The sequence below is a fragment of the Trachypithecus francoisi genome, unplaced genomic scaffold (genome assembly GCF_009764315.1).
Source record: "Trachypithecus francoisi isolate TF-2019V2 unplaced genomic scaffold, Tfra_2.0 Lachesis_group3, whole genome shotgun sequence".
Classification (NCBI taxonomy): Eukaryota; Metazoa; Chordata; class Mammalia; order Primates; family Cercopithecidae; genus Trachypithecus; species Trachypithecus francoisi.
The window spans coordinates 121,153,138-121,172,605 of NW_022681468.1; the positions used below are offsets into that span (position 1 = coordinate 121,153,138).

The 19,468-nt window shown below is 39.5% G+C and overlaps 1 protein-coding gene across 1 annotated transcript in view; it reads right to left on the reverse strand.

Moving 5' to 3' along the window:
- Positions 1-19,468, reverse strand: part of PIAS1 (protein inhibitor of activated STAT 1) — a 150,174-nt gene that overhangs the window by 4,311 nt on the left and 126,395 nt on the right. The window contains exons 9-13 of the mRNA XM_033189612.1: positions 14,765-14,925; positions 12,901-13,031; positions 12,023-12,203; positions 7,028-7,170; positions 4,131-4,168 (exon numbers count right to left, since the gene is read on the reverse strand). Of these exons, the coding sequence (XP_033045503.1) occupies positions 4,131-4,168; positions 7,028-7,170; positions 12,023-12,203; positions 12,901-13,031; positions 14,765-14,925 (654 nt within the window). The remainder of the gene's footprint in view (positions 1-4,130; positions 4,169-7,027; positions 7,171-12,022; positions 12,204-12,900; positions 13,032-14,764; positions 14,926-19,468) is intronic.

The following is a 19,468-nucleotide window of genomic DNA, read 5'->3' on the forward strand; positions in this document are numbered from 1 at the left end:
TTTATAAAACGGTACTGGAAACCAAGACACTGTTCTTACTATACACTCAGGCACCACTGAAAGAAAGAATTTTTATTTAAATTTTAAAGCCATAATAATGGGTATGATTACCCTTAAGTTTTCCAAGGAAATTTATTCTTTCTGTCGGCTACACATTATACTTTTAAATACAGTCATGCGTCGCTTAACGACACGGATGTGTTTTGAGAAATGCATCATTAGGCGGTTTTGTGGTTGTGAAAACATCAGAGTGTGCTCGCACAAATCTAGATGGTAGAGCCTACTACACACGTAGGCTGTGTGGTCTGGCCTACTGCTCCCAGGCTACAAACCTGTACAGCATGGTACTGTGCTGAATGCCAAAGGCAACTGTAACACAACGCTAAGTATGTGTGTATCTAAACATAGAAAAGGTACAGTAAAAATACGGTATAAAAGATAAATAAATAATACACCTGTACAGGGCACTTACCATGAATGGAGCCTGCAGTACTGGAAGTTGCTCTGGGTGAGCCAGTGAGTGGTGAGTGAATGTGAAGACTTAGGACATTACTGTACACTACTGTACAGTCTACACTACTGTAGACTTTATAAACACTGTACACTATGGCCACACTAAATGTGTTAAAAATATTTTTCCTTCTTCAATAATAAATTAACATTAGCTAACTAATTTTATTAACTTTAATTTTTTAAACCTTTGACTAGTAACAACACTTAATTTAAAACACAAGTACATTGTACAGCTGTACAAAAATATTTCTTTCTTTATATCCTTATTCTGTAAGTTTTTTCCATTTTTAACATTTTAAAATATTTTTTTACTTTTTAACTTTTTTGCTAAAAACGAAGCCACAACACATTAGCCTAAGCCTACATAGGGGGATCAGGGTTGTCGATGTCACTGTCTTCCACCTGCACAGCTTGTCCCACTGCATGGTCTTCAGGGAAAAGAGCATGCACGGAGCTGTCATTTGCTATGACAACAATCTTCTGGCACACCCACTGAAGGGCCTGCGTGAGGCTCTTCTTAAGGAGGTGTCACTCTTTTCAGAAATATGTCCATGGTGTTTTGCTTAGTTTGTTTCTTTTTTATCATAGATTTGCTTGTAAGTTGATAATGTACCACAAACATTCCTCTCTATTAATGAAAACCTTTCATTGTTAGGACCTGTTTTCCTTTTTTTTTTTTCTGAGATGGAGTCTTGCTCTGCCGCCCAGGTTGGAGTGCAGTGGCGCAATCTTGGCTCACTGCGTCCTCCGCTTCCCAGGTTCAAGCGATTCTTCTGCCTCAGCCTCCCAAGTAGCTGGGATTACAGGTGTATGCCACCACACCCAGCTAATTTTTGTATTTTTAGTAGAGATGGGGTTTCACCATGTTGGTCAGGCTGGTCTTGAACTCCTGACCTCATGATCCACCCGCCTTGGCCTCCCAAAGTGCTGGGATTACAGGTGTGAGCCACCACGTCCAGCCAGGGCCCGTGTTTTTAAATTTTTTTTTTTTTTTTTGAGATGGAGTCTCGCTCGGTCACCCAGGCTGGACTGCAGTGGCACGAACTCGGCTCACTGCAAGCTCCGCCTCCCGGGTTCACGCCATTCTCCTGCCTCAGCCTCCCGAGTAGCTGGGACTACAGGTGCCTGTCATCATTCCCGGCTAATTTTTTCTTGTATTTTTTAGTAGAGACGGGTTTCACCGTGTTAGCCAGGATGGTCTCGATCTCTTGACCTCATGATCTGCCCACCTCTGCCTCCCAAAATGCTGGGATTATAGGCGTGAGCCACTGCGCCTGGCCTTAAATTTTTTAAGGAGCTTGTTGAGGTCTGCAAAAACTTCTGCTAAACTTCACTTCACTGTGAATTTTCTTGGAGGTTCTTTTTGTCTCCTGCAGTTTCCTTTTCTCTTGCACCTTCTTCAGCTATGTGTTCCTGTTCCAGTTCCAACAGATTCTCATTAATCAATTCCTCAGGAACCATCTCTAGGAGCTTCTCAATGTCATCCGCATCCATATCTAGGTTAAAGTTGTTTGCCATCTCAACCACAGCCTTGTTGATTTCTGCAACCTCTTCATCCTTAGCAGATTCTTTGAAGTCATGAACAAACTTCTTCAGTGTCTTCTAGATGTCATTCACATATTCCTTGGTGACATCACTCCATGCCCAAGCAAGGTTCTTCATGCAGTCATAGCTGTTGTAAACCTTCCAGTGTTGCATCAGTGTCTTCTCAGTGTTTTTCAGTTGCAGCAACAGCCTGGGCAAGGATCCTCCTCAGGATCTTTTAATAGGCCTTAAAAGCTGCTACAACTCCTTGATTCACTGGTTGGATCAAAGATGTGGTACCTGGAAGGAGACACAACACTGTGATATTGGGATGAAGATCATCAATCAAATGAGGATGTGTGGGAGTATTATCAACAAAAATCATAATCTTGAAAAGTATGTTACTCTCTAAATAGTACTTCTCCATTTTGCTGGCATAGCAATTCAGGAGGACATCCTAGAAGAAGAGCTGAGTCATCCATGACTTCTTATTGCTCGTGTAGTAGTACATGGGCAGTGTGTGCTTGTTGACATGCTTAAAGGCTCTGGAGTTCTCACTGTACCAGATCACAAAGGGTTTCAATTTGTAGCCTGCAATACTGCCCCAAGCGAGACTGTTATCGAGTCCTTAAAAGCCTTGAAACCTAGCATTGACTTGGCTTCTTTATGGATGAAAGTCCTTTCAGGCATTCATTTCCAGAATAGGGAGGTTTCATGCATATTGAAAATTTGTCTGGCAAGTAATCTTCCTTCATAATCAGCTTATCTAGAGTTTCCAAAAATTCTTCAGCTGCCTTCACATCTGCATATGCAGACTCTCCACTCACTTTGATATTACATAATGAATAATGATTCTTTTTTTTTTTTTTTTTTTTTTTTTTTTTTTTTTTTTTGAGACGGAGTCTTGCTCTGTCGCCCGGGCTGGAGTGCAGTGGCCGGATCTCAGCTCACTGCAAGCTCCGCCTCCCGGGTTTACGCCATTCTCCTGCCTCAGCCTCCCGAGTAGCTGGGACTACAGGCGCCCGCCACTTCGCCCGGCTAGTTTTTTGTATTTTTAGTAGAGACGGGGTTTCACCGTGTTAGCCAGGATGGTCTCGATCTCTTGACCTCGTGATCCGCCCGTCTCGGCCTCCCAAAGTGCTGGGATTACAGGCTTGAGCCACCGCGCCCGGCCACATAATGAATAATGATTCTTGAATCCTTTAAACCACCCAGAGCTAGCAGTACATTTAACACTGTTGTTGGGTCCAGTCTTGAATTCTTTAAACATTGCAAATAAACGTTTTGCTTTGGCCATGATCATTATGGTGCTGAGAGGGGTATGTTTCTGCGTCTGGTCTTCAATCCAGGTCACTACAAGTTTCTCCATATCTGATACAGGCCCTTCTCAAATTTTTGTTAGTCTTGTTGCCTTCAATGAAGCAGACCCTTTAACAGCTTCTGTCACTTTGTTCTTGTTCTTTAAGACTGTAGATATGGTAGAATGGGACTGCCTGACTGGTGAGCAATAACCATCACTGATCTTCCACTTTCGTTGTCCTTAATCACTTTCAATTTTTTTGCCACGTCAATCACTCGATGTGGCCTCTTACTGGCAACATTAGCTGTGGATTTTGTATGCTTAGGGGCCATGAAGAACAAAACAACACAAGATTTAATCAAGCACAAGAGGAAATGATGCAATCAAGAGATGTGGCTAACTGGGATGTATGAGGCTGTCCTGGAGTAACACTGAACACTGTTTTACAGCAAACTTAAAAAAATAAGTAGAAGTAGTACACTCTAAAATAACAATAAAAAATAAAGTAAATGCATAAACCAGTAATGTAGTTGTTATTATATTGTACATAATTATATGTGCGATACTTTTACATGACTGGTGGCACAGATTTGTTCACACCAGCATCACCACAAACACGTGAGTAATGCCTTGTGCTACGACGTTACCATGGCTATAATTGATGTAGGAATTTTTCAATTCCATTATAATCTTATGGAATACATATATGGTCATTGACCAAAATGTCATTCTGCGGCACATGACTGTATTTTTAATGTACAATTAAAGTAATAGTAAATTTTTCATAACATACCTGATTGTCTCCTGATAAGAAAGGAAAGAAATCTAATCCTGTGGAAGAAAAAAATTATTTCAGTTAAAAAAAAAAAAAAGAAGGAAAAACTCTTCCAAATGCCCCAATACTTCAAAAACAAATACAAGTCTTAAATGCTATGTCACTCAGAATTTTATTTAAACATGAAGAGTTGAGCTAAATGTTTTTTTTTTTTTTTTTTTGAGACGGAGTCTGGCTCTGTCTCCCAGGCTGGAGTGCAGTGGCCGGATCTCAGCTCACTGCAAGCTCCGCCTCCCGGGTTTACGCCATTCTCCTGCCTCAGCCTCCCTAGTAGCTGGGACTACAGGCGCCCACCACCTCGCCCGGCTAGTGTTTTGTATCTTTTAGTAGAGACGGGGTTTCACCGTGTTAGCCAGGATGGTCTTGATCTCCTGACCTTGTGATCCGCCCGTCTTGAGCTAAATGTTTTACGTCTCTCCCATCTTTAGATTACTAAGGCTGAAAACTAAGCTTTGGCAATGATTTGTCTTCTCTGTGACCCCATTTGGGGGACTGAGGCCATGATCACTCTGTCAGATTTAACACTGATCCTTAAACTGGCATAGTACTTTTAACAAATACTCTCATCGACTCCTCTTAAAGAAACTTTCAATCTACTCTCAAAGTTACTCCTCACAAGCACTTCATGAAGTATGTAATTATTTTTGCCCTCATTTTGCAGGTGAGAAAGTTTGAAGTTGAAAGAGTTAGGTTAAGTAAGTTGTTGCACTGATTTTTCTTTCTTAAATTTTGCTCATTTGCTATCAGATTCAACTGACAGACTGCAGTGGCACAAGGGGAGAAGAGATCTGAGTGCCTGAAAACTGGCTATTACATAAGAAGGAATAGCCCTGATACCTGGCTGCTGAGGATTCACTGCAAGCAGTCCCCTTCCAATTAACATTCTTTTCTAGATCACCCAATGTGTAATGCAATGAAGAGCAAGTAAACAGGCATGAATTAAATGCTTCATTGTGATATCTAAACTTGGGGAAAAGTAAAACACGCAGATGTAGATAAATATATTACAACATCACACATACTCTGGGCATCTACTCGCTGTCTACATTATAACCGATTACAACATGAGGGCTGACAAAATGCATAGCACTGTTGTTCTTGATAGTGACAGTGCGTTTCATACATGTAGAAAAAAAGGTATAGAAAGATATCTAACCAACTGTTAAGAGTAGCTGTAACTGTCCAGACATGGTGGCTAACGCCTATAATCCCAGCACTTTGGGAGGTGAAGGCAGGCGAATCACCTGAGGTCGGGAGTTTCGAGACCAGCCTGACCAACATGGTGAAATCCTGTCTCTACTAAAAATACAAAATTAGCCAAGCCAGGCAAGTTGGCGCGTGCCTGTAATCTCAGCTACTTGGGAAGCTGAGGCAGGAGAATCACTTGAACCCGGGAGGCAGAGGTGGCAGCGAGCCAAGATTGTGCCATTGCACTCCAGCCTGGGTAATAAGAGCAAAACTCCGTCACACACACACACACACACACACAGTAGCTATAACTTCCCGGGAGTGGGGTTGGGGGATAGGTAGAGGGAAACTTTCACTTTATGTTTCTGTGTTGAATTTTCTACAATGAACATAAATGGCCTTTTCAATAAAAAAGTTATTAGATTATATGACTAATATACAAATTATAATGCTACAAAGATATACAAGAACAATTTTTTGATACTATGATTATTATGAACTCAAAATATACAAATGAGTATACTGACATTTCAAACTGCTTTTAAAAAGGATCAGATAAATATATACACCTAGTATGTACCCACACAATTAAAAAAAATTTTTTTTTTTTTTTTTTTTGAGGCAGAGTCTGGCTCTGTCGCCCAGGCTGGAGTGCAGTGGCGCGATCTCGGCTCACTGCAAGCTCCGCCTCCCGGGTTCACGCCATTCTCCTGCCTCAGCCTCCTGAGTAGCTGGGACTACAGGCGCCCGCCACCGCGCCCGGCTAATTTTTTGTATTTTTGGTAGAGACGGGGTTTCACCATGGTCTCGATCTCCTGACCTTGTGATCCGCCCGCCTCGGCCTCCCAAAGTGCTGGGATTACAGGCGTGAGCCACCGCGCCCGGCCGAAAAATTTTTTTTAAATGATCAAATTCATTAGAATAAAAACTAAAACTTCAAATGTCTCAACTCACCATTAATTAAAACATAATACAACATAGTTACCCACAATGCCTGTTGCATTACAACTAAAGTCAGGGAACAATAAATAATGTTCATAGGGCTGGGCGTGGTGGCTCACGCCTGTAATGCCAGCAGTTTGGGAGGCCGAGGCAGGAGGACCACGAGGTCAGGAGTTTCAGACCAGCCTGACCAAAATAGTGAAACCTCACCTCTACTAAAAACACAAAAAAGTTAGCCGGGTGTGGTAGCGGGCGCCTATAATCCCAGCTACTTGTCGGGAAGCTGAGGCAGGAGAATTGTTTGAACCTGGGAGGCGGAGGTTGCAGTGAGCTGAGATCACGCCACTGCACTCCAGCCCAGGCAACAGAGCAAGACTCCATCCTTCACGGCAAAAAAAAAAAATAATGTTCATAAATACCAAAATTCAAACCCACATACTAGCGATCATTCAAAAACAATCTGCAGAGTACTCAGGAGCTCACAAAATCTAAATAAAGGTTATTGTACTAGTTTTACCACTGGGAGTAAAACACTGGCTACTGATGACAGTACAGGAAGTGGGTCAGTATTTTTAACAAAAGCATATTATTTCTCTCAGTTCCCTGGGTTCAAGGCCCTGTTGGCTCAATCTTCCAGTTCTTCCTTAGATTCACCTAGAAGAGAACTATATAGATCAAAGGCATTCATAATGCTATGTGACAATACAGAAGAACCAGTGACTCACCTTGTAAGTCATAAGGCATGGGTGTCATGTGGAAAGGATGCCTATAGTCTTGGATGAGGGAGGTATTAATGTAGCTTGTGTCTACAGCAGGAAGGCTTGGGGTGCGGGATACTGGAGATGCTTGATGTGGAAGACTTAAAATGCTGGAAGAAGGAAAGATTGGCATAGTTTTCATTAGTCAGTTAAACTCTCAAAGTTAACAAAAAAAGGGGTTTATCTCACAACGAACCCTAGGTTTTGTGCTGGAAATAAGAACAAAACCAAGCAAAGTAATGTATAATTTAGATCATACACAATTACGAGAAAATAATTTGTATACATAATAGCATTTAACAGAGGCCACAGGAAGAAATGGACAGATGCAATGGTATCCAACATTCACAAACCTCACATTGCCTTTGGAATATCATCACCCATGCTTTCAGAATGCAACAGAAAGGTACAGTTGAGCCACTTTACCAGGATATGAGTGAAAGATACCTACATCAAATGAAATTCGGAAACCCTTTTAAAACAACACTGGAGTACTGGCTAGTAAGAAGTATACGTATGCCCTAGCAAAGAAAATACATATAATAAGAAAGAGGGAATGAAGCAATCTGAGTGGTTAGGAGTTGGATTGTAGTCTCTGGGAGAACAAAAACTGGGTATTGTTTAGTATACCCAATGCCCAGTACAGTTATCAGCATGCTGTCTGCATAAAAGCCCTGCTGAATCTAATGAATGTAGTGAAACAAGAAGAAATACTCCAAAATGAGGCCGGGTGCGGTGGCTCACGCCTGTAATCCCAGCCCTTTGGGAGGCTGATGCAGGTGGATCACAAGGTCAGAAGTTCGAGACCAGCCTGGCCAGCATGATGAAACCCCATCTCTACTAAAAATAAAAAAATTAGCCAGGCATGGTGATGCACGCCTATAGTCCCAGCTACTTGGGAGGCTGAGGCAGGAGAATCACTTGAATCCAGGAGGCGGAGGTTGCAGTGAGTCGAGATGGCGTCATTGCACTCCAGCCTGGGCAACAGAGCGAGACTCTGTCTCAAAAAAAAAAAAAAAAAAAGAAATACTCCAAAATCAACAGGTGGTGGAGAGTTTTTAAAGGGAGAATACTATAACTGGAAAAAGAAAACATAAAACAAGAATTAGGACTCTAAAAATTCACTCTAAAAAACAGTGAAAAGTTTAAATAGCTGAGTAGCTTTTTTTTTTTTTTTTTTTTTTTAAATTTACTAAAAATTAAGGGAAAGGCAAAAAGGAGAAGAAGGAAAAAATAATAATTTAACTAATTTTGGGGCCAGGCATGGTGACTCATTCCTGTAATCCCCATACTTTTGGGATGCAGAGGCAGAAGGATAGTTTCAGCCCAGAGGTTGCCCAGCCTGGGCAACATAGGGAGACCCTGTCTCTACGAAAACTTAAAAAACTTAGCTAGGCCTGGTGGCACGTATCTGTAGTCCCAGCTACTTGGGAGACAGGTGAGAGGATTGCTTGAGCCCGGGAGGTCGAGGCTGCATGTGCCGTGATTGCACCACTGCACTCAAGCCTGGGTGACAGAGCAAGAGCCTGTCTCAAAACAAAACAAAAACAAAAACAAAACTAATTTTGAAAAGAAAAAGAATTATAGTAGCCCTCTTGGAGGGAAACATAAGGGTTATATGTTACCCCACCAATACAAGAGGCTGAAGGTATATGTGTTATAGAAAATAAAGAGAAAGGAAGCAATAAAGCAGCTGTCTTTTGCTTTTAATGCTTCATGTAAAGTACCTGGGGCATGGGGATACAGTTTCAGTGGTACAGAATATTTCAAAAGAGAGCCGGGCACAGTGGCTCATGCCTGTAATCCCAGCACTTTGGGAGGCCGAGGCAGGTGGATCACCTGAAGTTGGGAGTTTGAGACCAGCCTCACCAACAGGGAGAAACCCCATCTCTACTAAAAAATACAAAAAATTAGCTGGGCATGGTGGCCCATGCCTGTAATCCCAGCTACTCAGGAGGCTGCGGCAGGAGAATCACTCGAACCCAGGAGGTGGAGGTTGCGGTGAGCCGAGATGGCGCCATTGCACTCTAGCCTGGGCAACAAGAGTGAAACTCTGTCTCAAAAAAAAAAAGAACATTTCAAAAGATGCCAAGGTTGGATTTCTAGGAATAGAGTTCCAGTTATGACCATCTACCACATTTTAATGAATGGGATATGAAGCATAAAACACACTCTCATCTGCCTCATAAAAATGTTTCATCTAATGGAAACTTTGTTAAACCTCTTACATCTAGAAAAAGTACCATTTACCATTAGCTGAGTTATCTCACAATGTCTAAGAGATTACGAGAGGATTTAAAATGCTAGTCTTTGAAAACATCTCAAACAGCACAGACAATTTCTGGATGAACATTAAGCATTCAGTGGCTAAAGACAACAAAATGTTTTACATTTAGTTTTTGCCTCTAATTCCTGGCTGCATGCTTTTCTGTCAATTTGTAATAATGTTTTGAAATGCATTTCAACCTTTATACTGCACAATAACAAACACAATATGCTGGACTGAGGTTTCCAATTACCAATTAGTCATTATTATAAAATAGCTACTAGTGTTGACTATGGTATTATTCTCCTTCTAAGGATGTAAACTTTCAAATTTCTTGCTTTTATCTGCAAATAGAGAAATGTCTGGCATTTGCAAATACTATATCTGGGTTCAATTAGTCACTGGGAAATTCAGGAAGTAGTTAATGCACCTAATGTTATTTTCCAAACATAATAAACACTATTTAATTCTCTCCAAACGTTTTTGGAGAAAGAGCAAAGTAAATATCCAAAGAAGAAATACTAGATTCCTAAACACTCAAATGTCTTCTTTAAAGAAAAAATACATAGTCAGTAATACTATTGAATAGTTTACATAAATACATATGACTACTATTAATAGTCTAAAGAATAGAACTAATATATATATGACGATGCATTTAGCCCAAAAGTATTTATATATCCACAGGTTTATGAAATATCTTTTAACACTGTGATTATGGCACTTAAAAAAATCACATGACAATGTGTATTTGGTCATACTATGGTTTGACATTTATAAAATATCTTGGAATTGAAATTCTATAAATACTTGTTCTAACTTTAGGTAATCTGACTTTTCCTTTTCTCCTACTCAGACACAAAATACACTGGTGTAATAACAAGGTCAGGCTTGCTGGGTTACAGCCATCAAGGTAGGCTTTTATCAGAGGTCATGTTCATAAGAGTAGGATTTGTGTTTAATTTATTTACTTTGTTTAGAATGATGATACTGTTTTTAATGTCTTTGTTTCTCTCCCTATGCCAAGACAGACTACTCTGTAATGAAAATACCAATGTGTGAAATACGTTTGATTGAAATCTTATTTTTTTTGAGATGGGGTCTCATTTTGTCACCCAGATTGGAGTGCAGTGGCATGATCTTAGCTCACTGCAATCTCCACCTCCCAGGTTCAAGTGATCCTCCCACCTCAGCCCTCCGAGTAGTTGGGACAACAGGCACACAGCACCACACCTAGCTAATTTTTTTGGTAGAGACAGGGTTTTACCATGCTGCCCAGGCTGGTCTCGAACTCACTGAAATCTTTAATCTCATTATACACTGTCAAACCTGAAAATGATTTGACTCCAGGCACAGAAATATGCCTGCTCTTGATCTGGTGTTGTAACAATGCCATCTATGGACTTTCCTTCTCTCTCTTAGATTCTTTCTTTAGTCCCTACTGCTTGCTGGAAGGGTTTCTGGTTAGCTTCTATTCAGTTACAACAGGCCATGTGGTTCTCCTGCTTTATACCTAAAAAGGGACACATCTATTTCTAGATTTACAATTAGTGTGCCACAATTCTGCTTTAGCACAATTAGAAATCTTGCTCAGAATCCCTGATGTGTCTACAGGACTAACAGCCTGTTTTGGGAGCACAGTTGGAGTCTGCTACTTGTTTTACCACCCCCCAGAAAGTGCTAAGCTCTTTAAGGTTAAGGCTGTACTTACTCATTTTATTATCAACCATGCTTAGCTGAGGGTGTTTTATACAAAGTAGATAACAATGTTTCATGAACTGAAGCATAACCTAGGTACACTGTTATTGATATAAGACTCATGGAAAATATGGGAGAAAAGTCTGCAAAGTGGGAAATGTGTACTGCAACAGAAGTCATTCACTGCCAGCCTCATTCACATTCTGAGGCAGATTTAAATCATTGGTCTTCCTCTGCTTTCCACCTGAAACATTCAACTTGGGGCGAATTTTAGAGCATACATTCCAGTTTGAACAAATGTTCTACATTCTGTGAGCAGGAGCAGGATCACCTGAGAACTTACTAGAAATACGAATTTTCTTTTTTTCTTTTTTTTGAGACAGAGTCTCACTCTGTTGCCCAGGCTGGAGTGCAATGGTAAGATCCTGGCTCACTGCAACCTCCACCTCCTGGGTTCAAGCAATTCTCCGGCCTCAGCCTTCAGAGTAGCTGAGATTACAGGCGCACGCCACCACGCTTGGCTGATTTTTGTATTTTAGTAGAGACGAGGTTTTACCATGTTGCCCAGGCTGGTCTCAAACTCCTGAGCTCGGATAACCCACCTGCCTCAGCCTCCCAAAGTCCTAGGATTACAGGCGTGAGATACCACGCCTGGCCTAGAAAGACAAATTTTCTTAGTCTCTCCTCCTGACTCAGACGCAGGGGAGCAATGTGTGCATTTTAATAAGCTCTCAGGTAATTCTGATGTATGTACACCAGTTTGAGAACCACAGTACTAGAATCATCTTTTGATAATAAAGAATACTATATCCAAGTACCCTTTTAGTGCACTACCCCAATCCCTCCAGAGTATTACAAACCTGGGAAAAATTCAAACTATTCTTTGATTGCTAAGTTAAATTTCACAATCAAGAATCATTTTATTTGGCAAGTCTTTAATCCCTATTTGCCAAGTTAATTTTCATGATTACTTTTTTTTTTAATGTCTCAGCACTTACCCTTTATTATTTAGTGGTGATGTGGGAGAAAGGGAAGGACAGGTCCTCTTGGCAGATGGCTCTTCTTCCTCTTCATCAGATGAACTGTCTATGGTTAGGTCAATCACTTCTACTTTCTTGTTTTTATTTGAGGACTGGTGGTGAGAAGCTACTTGATGCTCCAATGTGGAGCTCAAGCATCCTACATGGGAATGATTAAAATACAAGGCAAGGGAAGGGTTATGACATCTCTCTTTTCTCAGTGTCCCTATAGTTTATCCGTTACAGTTTAGATTCACAATATTGTTGGAGCCAGAGAGTAGAAAACCAACAGTGGCTCTGTTCTACTAAGTTTAAAACCATTATTTAATAATAGTAAATTATTTTTCAAAATAATAATAAATTACTGAATTAGAGCAAACAATCAAAATGTGTTTTATGTCCACTTCAGAAGAAAAGTAATTTGAGAGCACAGACTGTATATTAATTTTTGTCTGTATAGTATCTAACATACTTAAGAAATACAATGATAGCATTTTCAAAACTCATAGTCTCTTTCCAACAAAAACATACTAAAAGCCAGGAAAAAATAAATAAATGAAAACTGAACCTTTACTACTCTGTACCAAATCTGTTAAGAATTTAAAAAGGGTACAGTTTCAAAAGTATGACTTTACAAATGACTAATTATATTACATTATTTTGAAATCTTGTATCAGAAAAATTTTTAAAGCTGGCAAAAAAGTGAATTTAAAAGGATTTCTATCAATAAGTTAATAGGAATCATTAAGCTATCCACAAACTGCTCAGTGTTTTTTAAAAAATATATGGATTTTAATATTGAAAACCAGACTTACAGCAGTAGGGAGACTGCCCCTTCCTTGTGAAGAACTACTCACCATCGACTCCATTGTAAGAGGCAGAAACTTCTTGTACTTCCTTTTTCGATCTCATTGGTGCCCAAGTGCCATCCTCCTTAAATTGTATTTCATCACAGTCTGTACAGTACTTTAGGATTTCCATAAACAAGCTGTAAGAAAACAATTCATCCTTAGAATATCATATTTTAAATGAAAATAAAAGTTGAACAACTTAAGTTATATTTATTCTTAAAATCTAGTGCTAAATAGGAACATAGCTGCCTCATTTATGTCACATTTATGTAAGAAAATATGTGACCATGAAAAATGACATTTTCAAAGATTTTTAATCATATGGGAAAATGTTCACAAAAAGTGAGAAAAGATCAACAAAAGAAAGCTTCATTTCAAAAATAAAATTATGTGTGAGTAGTATATAGATAGTAGTTACCTCTGGGTGGTACCTTCATGGGTATTTATTTTTCTTCTTTATACGTTTTTGCATATTCTAAATTACCTACAATAAGCATGTCTTATTTGATAAACTGAAGCAATACATACACAAATATGTAATCTAATCAAAGATTAAATCTCTTTGATAAAATTTGTAACAGACATTTAAAAACATATAAAGAACGCATAAAATTAACTATGGCCAAATTCTTAGGTTACAATGTTAAATGAAACGAAAGGATAAAAATTATTAACAGTGTACAATCACAACTATGGAAAGACGAAAATTGGAAAATTATGCCCCCGAAAAAGCTTTTTATTTTCCTGTGTTTTATAATTTTTCTTTAAAACAGTATGTGTGTACATGGCTTTTATTAACAAGAAATGGGAGAACCTAAAGCTATGTTACATATAAAGTTGGAAAATATTACTATTTAATTCTGATTTACTACTAAGTGATCACCATCATTTCTGAAAAATTAAACATAAAACATTTAAATTACATGCTTTTCTTTTTTTTCCCCATGACTGGTGTGACATCTTTCAAGCTCCAGGTTATACTTGTATTGCTAAATATACTCAATTTCTGATATTACCACCTTTAGGCTCCTATGTTTTCTTAAATACTATAGGTAAGTTGCCTTAAGTCTTTCGCTAGAAAGTACAGGAAATATTAAGTACAGGCCGGGTGCGGTGGCTCACATGCCTGTAATCTCAGCACTTTGGGAGGCCAAGGCAGGAGGATCACTTGAGCCCAGGATTCGAGATCAGCCTGGGCAAAATGGCAAGACTCTGTCTTTACCCCCCCACCCCCCGCAAAATCAAGTAGATTCCTCCTTTTCACAATTGTTTTTGTTTAGTGGCAAAAGTGGGGAAAAAAGGAGGCTGCAGAATAGGAGAACATTTAGAGGACCATTCCAAGATGTCTGGTAGGACAGATAAAACAAAGGGGTGTTAAAAGCAATAATTGGTTATTGTGATGCTATAGGTGGACAAGACAAAAAAGAAAAAGAAGATCATGACTGAAGCTGGATCTAATCTCCACAAACAGGTTAACTTCTATTGAAAAGCCCAATTTTGGATGAACCTGAGTTAACCCAAATTTCCCCACACATTTTTTTTCCAATGTGATCTGCATATCTAGGGATGGATGACAGGAAAATGAAAAGGTGTAAGCACACCCTGCTTAAAACCACTAGTGCTTTAAACGACAAATGCCAGGAGACACTGACAGTAACACACGTATTTTCAAAACAAGGGAACATCGAGTTAAAAAGATAAAATATTCATAACACTAATTTGAAATAAATTACTTTGAAAGTATTGGTTTGCAGATTCACAAAAATCCTACAAATACATAACTTAGAATTTTCATCCCAAATCTGATGTGTAACAAACCCAGATAATATATGGTCATTTCAAGGTACCAAAAACACTTAAAGTAACATACCCATCAATAATAAGGTGTTCATATGGAGCCTTCTTATCACAGACAGGACAAACCCAGGTTGGTTTTTTCTCATTCATCTGAATGTAAAGAGTTGCATCAAAACACTGTAGATGAGAACATGTAAGGGCCCGACACGGAATTGTCAGCCGCATTTTACCAAGCTTTAAAAAGGGAGAAAAAGTAAATATTAGGTAATTGCTATTCAACATTTAAGCTTTGACAAAAATTTCCTAGAACACAACAGGTAGGCATGCTGATTTAAAGCATACTGTGTTTACTTTTCATCAATGTAGGAGAACATTAAACACATTTCCTGTGAAATATCCATAGGTTTAAAAATTACAGCATTTCTTTGGCTATCAAACAAAATGACTATGGAAAGTCTACAACAAGGGTTATTTACTAAAATCCACAGCTCACAGATCAGCTTTTGGTGGTGAGGGTCATAACCCCTTGAATTATACTCAAAATTTCGTGCGTGCATTTTTCTGGAGAGAGTTTCACCAGTTTTTTAAAAAAAGAGATGGGGTCTTGCTATGTTGCCCAGGCTGAAGTGCCAACTCTAGTCACAGGCACAATCATAGCACTCTACAGCCTCAAACTCCTGGGCTCAAGCAATCCTCCTGCCTCCGCCTCCAGAGTAGCTGGCAATACAGGCGCACACTACCGTGCCCAGCTTTTCTCAAATTCTTAAAGCAGTCCTTGATCCAAAAAAACAATTTAAGAACCACCTAACTAGGGATTAGGGAAAATAGAGAATGTCTTATTAAATACTGCACAATACAGAAATCCATGGATATTTGCTATCAGTCTTACCTATGAATAACAGTGGTTCACAGGACAAAACTGAATCAATAGTCGTCATTCCCCATGATGTTTGGCATAATTGCCAAGTGGCAGCTCTGAGGAGGAAGACAGGTGCACACACACTCTGCATTGCTTCCTCACTGGGAACCATCACGAGCAATTCAGCCTACAGCCCTGGACCTCTAGCATCTCCAGCATGTTAGGAGACTTGTTGCCCTGCAAATACTGCTTCAGCTGACATGCAGTGAGTCTATCCGGGGAGAAAGTCTGCTTCATCTGGTCCCTGAGCTGCTAGCTTTAGCCCAAGGCAGAGAAGCCGCCCAGAAACCTGCACAGGGAGCTACCGTATCACTATCTCATTCCCCAGAAGCCAGCTTGTACCACTGTAGAGTCCCCAGATCCCACAATGGCCATATAGTAGAGAAGTTATCTACTTTCAATAACCACATTATTTGCCAAGTACCAGGAAAAGATTTGTGAACTTGAAAAATACAAAGGCTTGTGCTGGAAAGGATGTGGAGAAATAGGAATGCTTTTACACCGTTAGTGGGAGTGTAAACTAGTTCCACCATTGTGGAAGACAGTGTGGCGATTCCTCAAGTATCTGGAACTAGAAATACCATTTGACCCAGCCATCCCATTACTGGGGATATACCCAAAGGATTATAAATCATGCTACTTATAAAGACACACTGCACACATGTTTATTGCGACACTATTCACAATAGCAAAGACTTGGAACCAACCCAAATGTCCATCAATGATAGACTGGATTAAGAAAATGTGGCACATATACACCATGGAATACTATGCAGTCATAAAAAAAGATGAGTTCATATCCTGTGCACGGACGTGGATGAAGCTGGAAACCATCATTCTGAGCAAACTATCACAAGGACAGAAAACCAAACACCGCATCTTCTCACTCATAGGTGGGAACTGAACAATGAGAACACTTGGACACAGGGCAGGGAACATCACACAGCAGGGCCTGTCGTGGAGTGGGGGGCAGGGGGGCGGTATAGCATTAGGAGAAATATCTAATGTAAATGACGAGTTAATGGGTGCAGCAAACCAACATGGCACATGTATACCTATGTAACAAACCTGTACATTGTGCACATGTACCCTAGAACTTAAAGTATTATATATATATATGTATAAATATATACATATATATATAAAAGAAAAATATAAAGGCTTGAAAAGAATATGAGTTAAATGAGGAAAAGATTCTTGGCTTAGATCAATTTCAGGGAAATGTGCAATTTCCTAGACTACCAGGAAATTAACTGTCATTTGGTGCCCAAAATAATTGCTTTGATCCCAATGATTTACTGTGTCTCTAAGAAAGGCATTTAACCTTTCTGGGTCCCTTTTACTTTCTCTAAGGTAACACTGTTTCCTCCTTACTTCAACCAGATGTAGCCATGATGAATAAAAATAGAACCCTGAACATGCTATAAACTTATTGAGAATAGAGCAATGCCAGTTTACAGTATCAGAAGTATAACCTGGAAGGACCTAGAGTCAAAACTGGTAACTCCCTTCTGTGTACTCCCAACTCTATACTCCTGCATATGATTACAATCAAGCACCACATAACATTTTGGTCAACAGTGAACCACATATACGATGGAGGTCTTCAAATTATGTACAGTACACAATACCTGATAATAGACAGCCATGTTACTGGTTTCTGATTTACTATACTTTTTATCATTATTTTGGAGTGTACTCCCTTCACTTATATATATTTTAAAAGTTAACTGTAAAACAGCCTCAGGCAGGTAGGAGAGAACAGCTCCGTGTCTGTTACTGCCATTGAAGACCTTCCAGTGGGACAAGACGTGGAGGTGGAAGGTAGTGATACTGATGATCCTGACCCTGTGTAGGCCTAGGCTAATGTGTGTCTTAGTTTTTAACAAAAAAGTTTAAAAAGTAGAAAACAAAAGTAAAAAATGTTAAAAATAGAAAAAAGCTTATAGAATAAGGATATAAAGAAAGAAAATATTTTTGTACAGTTGTACAATGTGATTGTGTTTTAAGCTAAGTGTTATTACAAGAGTCAAAAGTTAAAAAATTAAAAAGCTTATGAAATAAAAAAGTTACAGTGGCCGGGTGCAGTGGCTCACGCCAGTAACCCCAGCACTTCGGGAGGCCGAGGAGGTAGGATCACCTGAGATCAGGAGTTTGAGACCAGCCTGGCTGACATGGTGCAACTCCGTCTCTACTAAAAATACAAAAATTAGCCAGGCATGGTGGCATACGTCTGGGATCCCAGCTACTTGGGAGGCTGAGGCAGGACAATCACTTGAGCCTGGGAGGCAGAGGTTGCCGTGAGCTGAGATCGCACTACTGCACTCCAGCCTGGGCAACACAGGGAGACTCTGTCTCAAAAACAAAAAACAAAAATTAAAATTACAGTAAGCTAAGGTTTATTATTGAAGAAAGAAAAATATTTTAAATTTATTGTAGCTGCAGTGTACAGTGTTTATAAAGTCTACAGTGATGTAAGTGATGTCCTAAACCTTCACATTTGCTCACCACTCACTGACTTATTTGGAGCAACTTCCAGTCCTGTAAGCTTCATCATAGTAAGTGCCCCATACAGGTGTACCATTTTTCATCTTTTATACTTTTTACTGTACCTTTTCTATGTTTAGGTACACAGATACTTAGCATTGTGTTACAACTGCCTACAGTATTCAGTTTTGTAACATGCTGTACAGTTTTGCAGCCTAGGAGCAATAGTCCCAAGGTACGTAGTAAGCTATACCATCTAGGTTTGTGTAAGCACACCTATGATGCTTTTGTTGAACAACAACACCTATGATGCTTTTGTTGAATAACACACCTATGTTGCTTTTGTTGAATAACAACAAAATCCCCTAATAATGCATTTCTCAAAAGGTATCCCCATCATTAAGGCATGCACAACTGTATATTACTTATTTATATGTGTGTCTCCTCCTACCAGAAACAGGTTGGACTAATTTCCTTGTCCCCATACTTGGAAATATACAGCAGTAAGACAGTCCCGTGCACTGACAAAGCTTCAGTTGTGCATGATGGGCAATTCCAGGAGGCACCACTCATGGAAGGTATGCAGGTCGTACTCAGTAATTTATAGTGCAGTCTGAGTATGAGTTCTGGTGTTAGAATGAATCCTGGCTCCACTACGTACCTACTGTGTGAATTCTGAGTGTTATTTTATTTAATCACTCAGAGGCTCAGTTTTATAAAATGGGGATAAAAATGGGATCTACACAATATGATTATGGGGACTCAATTACGTTTACTGCATAGTACCTGACACATAGTAAGTTTTCAATAAATAAAAATAGTATTAATTAACATATTTGCTTTAAATCACTTTGTACACTAGGAAACCCATCCAAATCTCAGCTTAGTAATTCTTTTATTCTGGGCTCACAAAGTATTAAACAGTTTCACCAGACTCCCTTACTGCACTTCTACTCAATTTTAATTTTTTTATTTTTTGAGAAACAGTCTCCCAAGCAATTCTCCTGCCTCAGCCTCCCAAGTAGCTGGGATTACAGGCAGGTGCCACCATGCCTGGCTAATTTTTGCATTTTGAGTAGAGACGGGGTTTCGCCATGTTGGCCACATTGGTCTCAAACTCCTGGTCTCAAGTGCTCTGCACACCCTGGCCTCCCAAAGTACTGGCATTAAAGGCGTGAGCCACCTGTCCAACCAATTTTTTATGATTTGATTTACATAAGCACCTGATAAAAAGGCCAAAAAGAACAAAGTAGTTACAACAGAAAAATTACCATTAGGCAAGATACCATGTGGCATTTAGTTCAGAAACATTTTCCACATAGCAATCTGGTTGGTGGTACCAAGTTATATTTTTATATCTTATGTCAGACC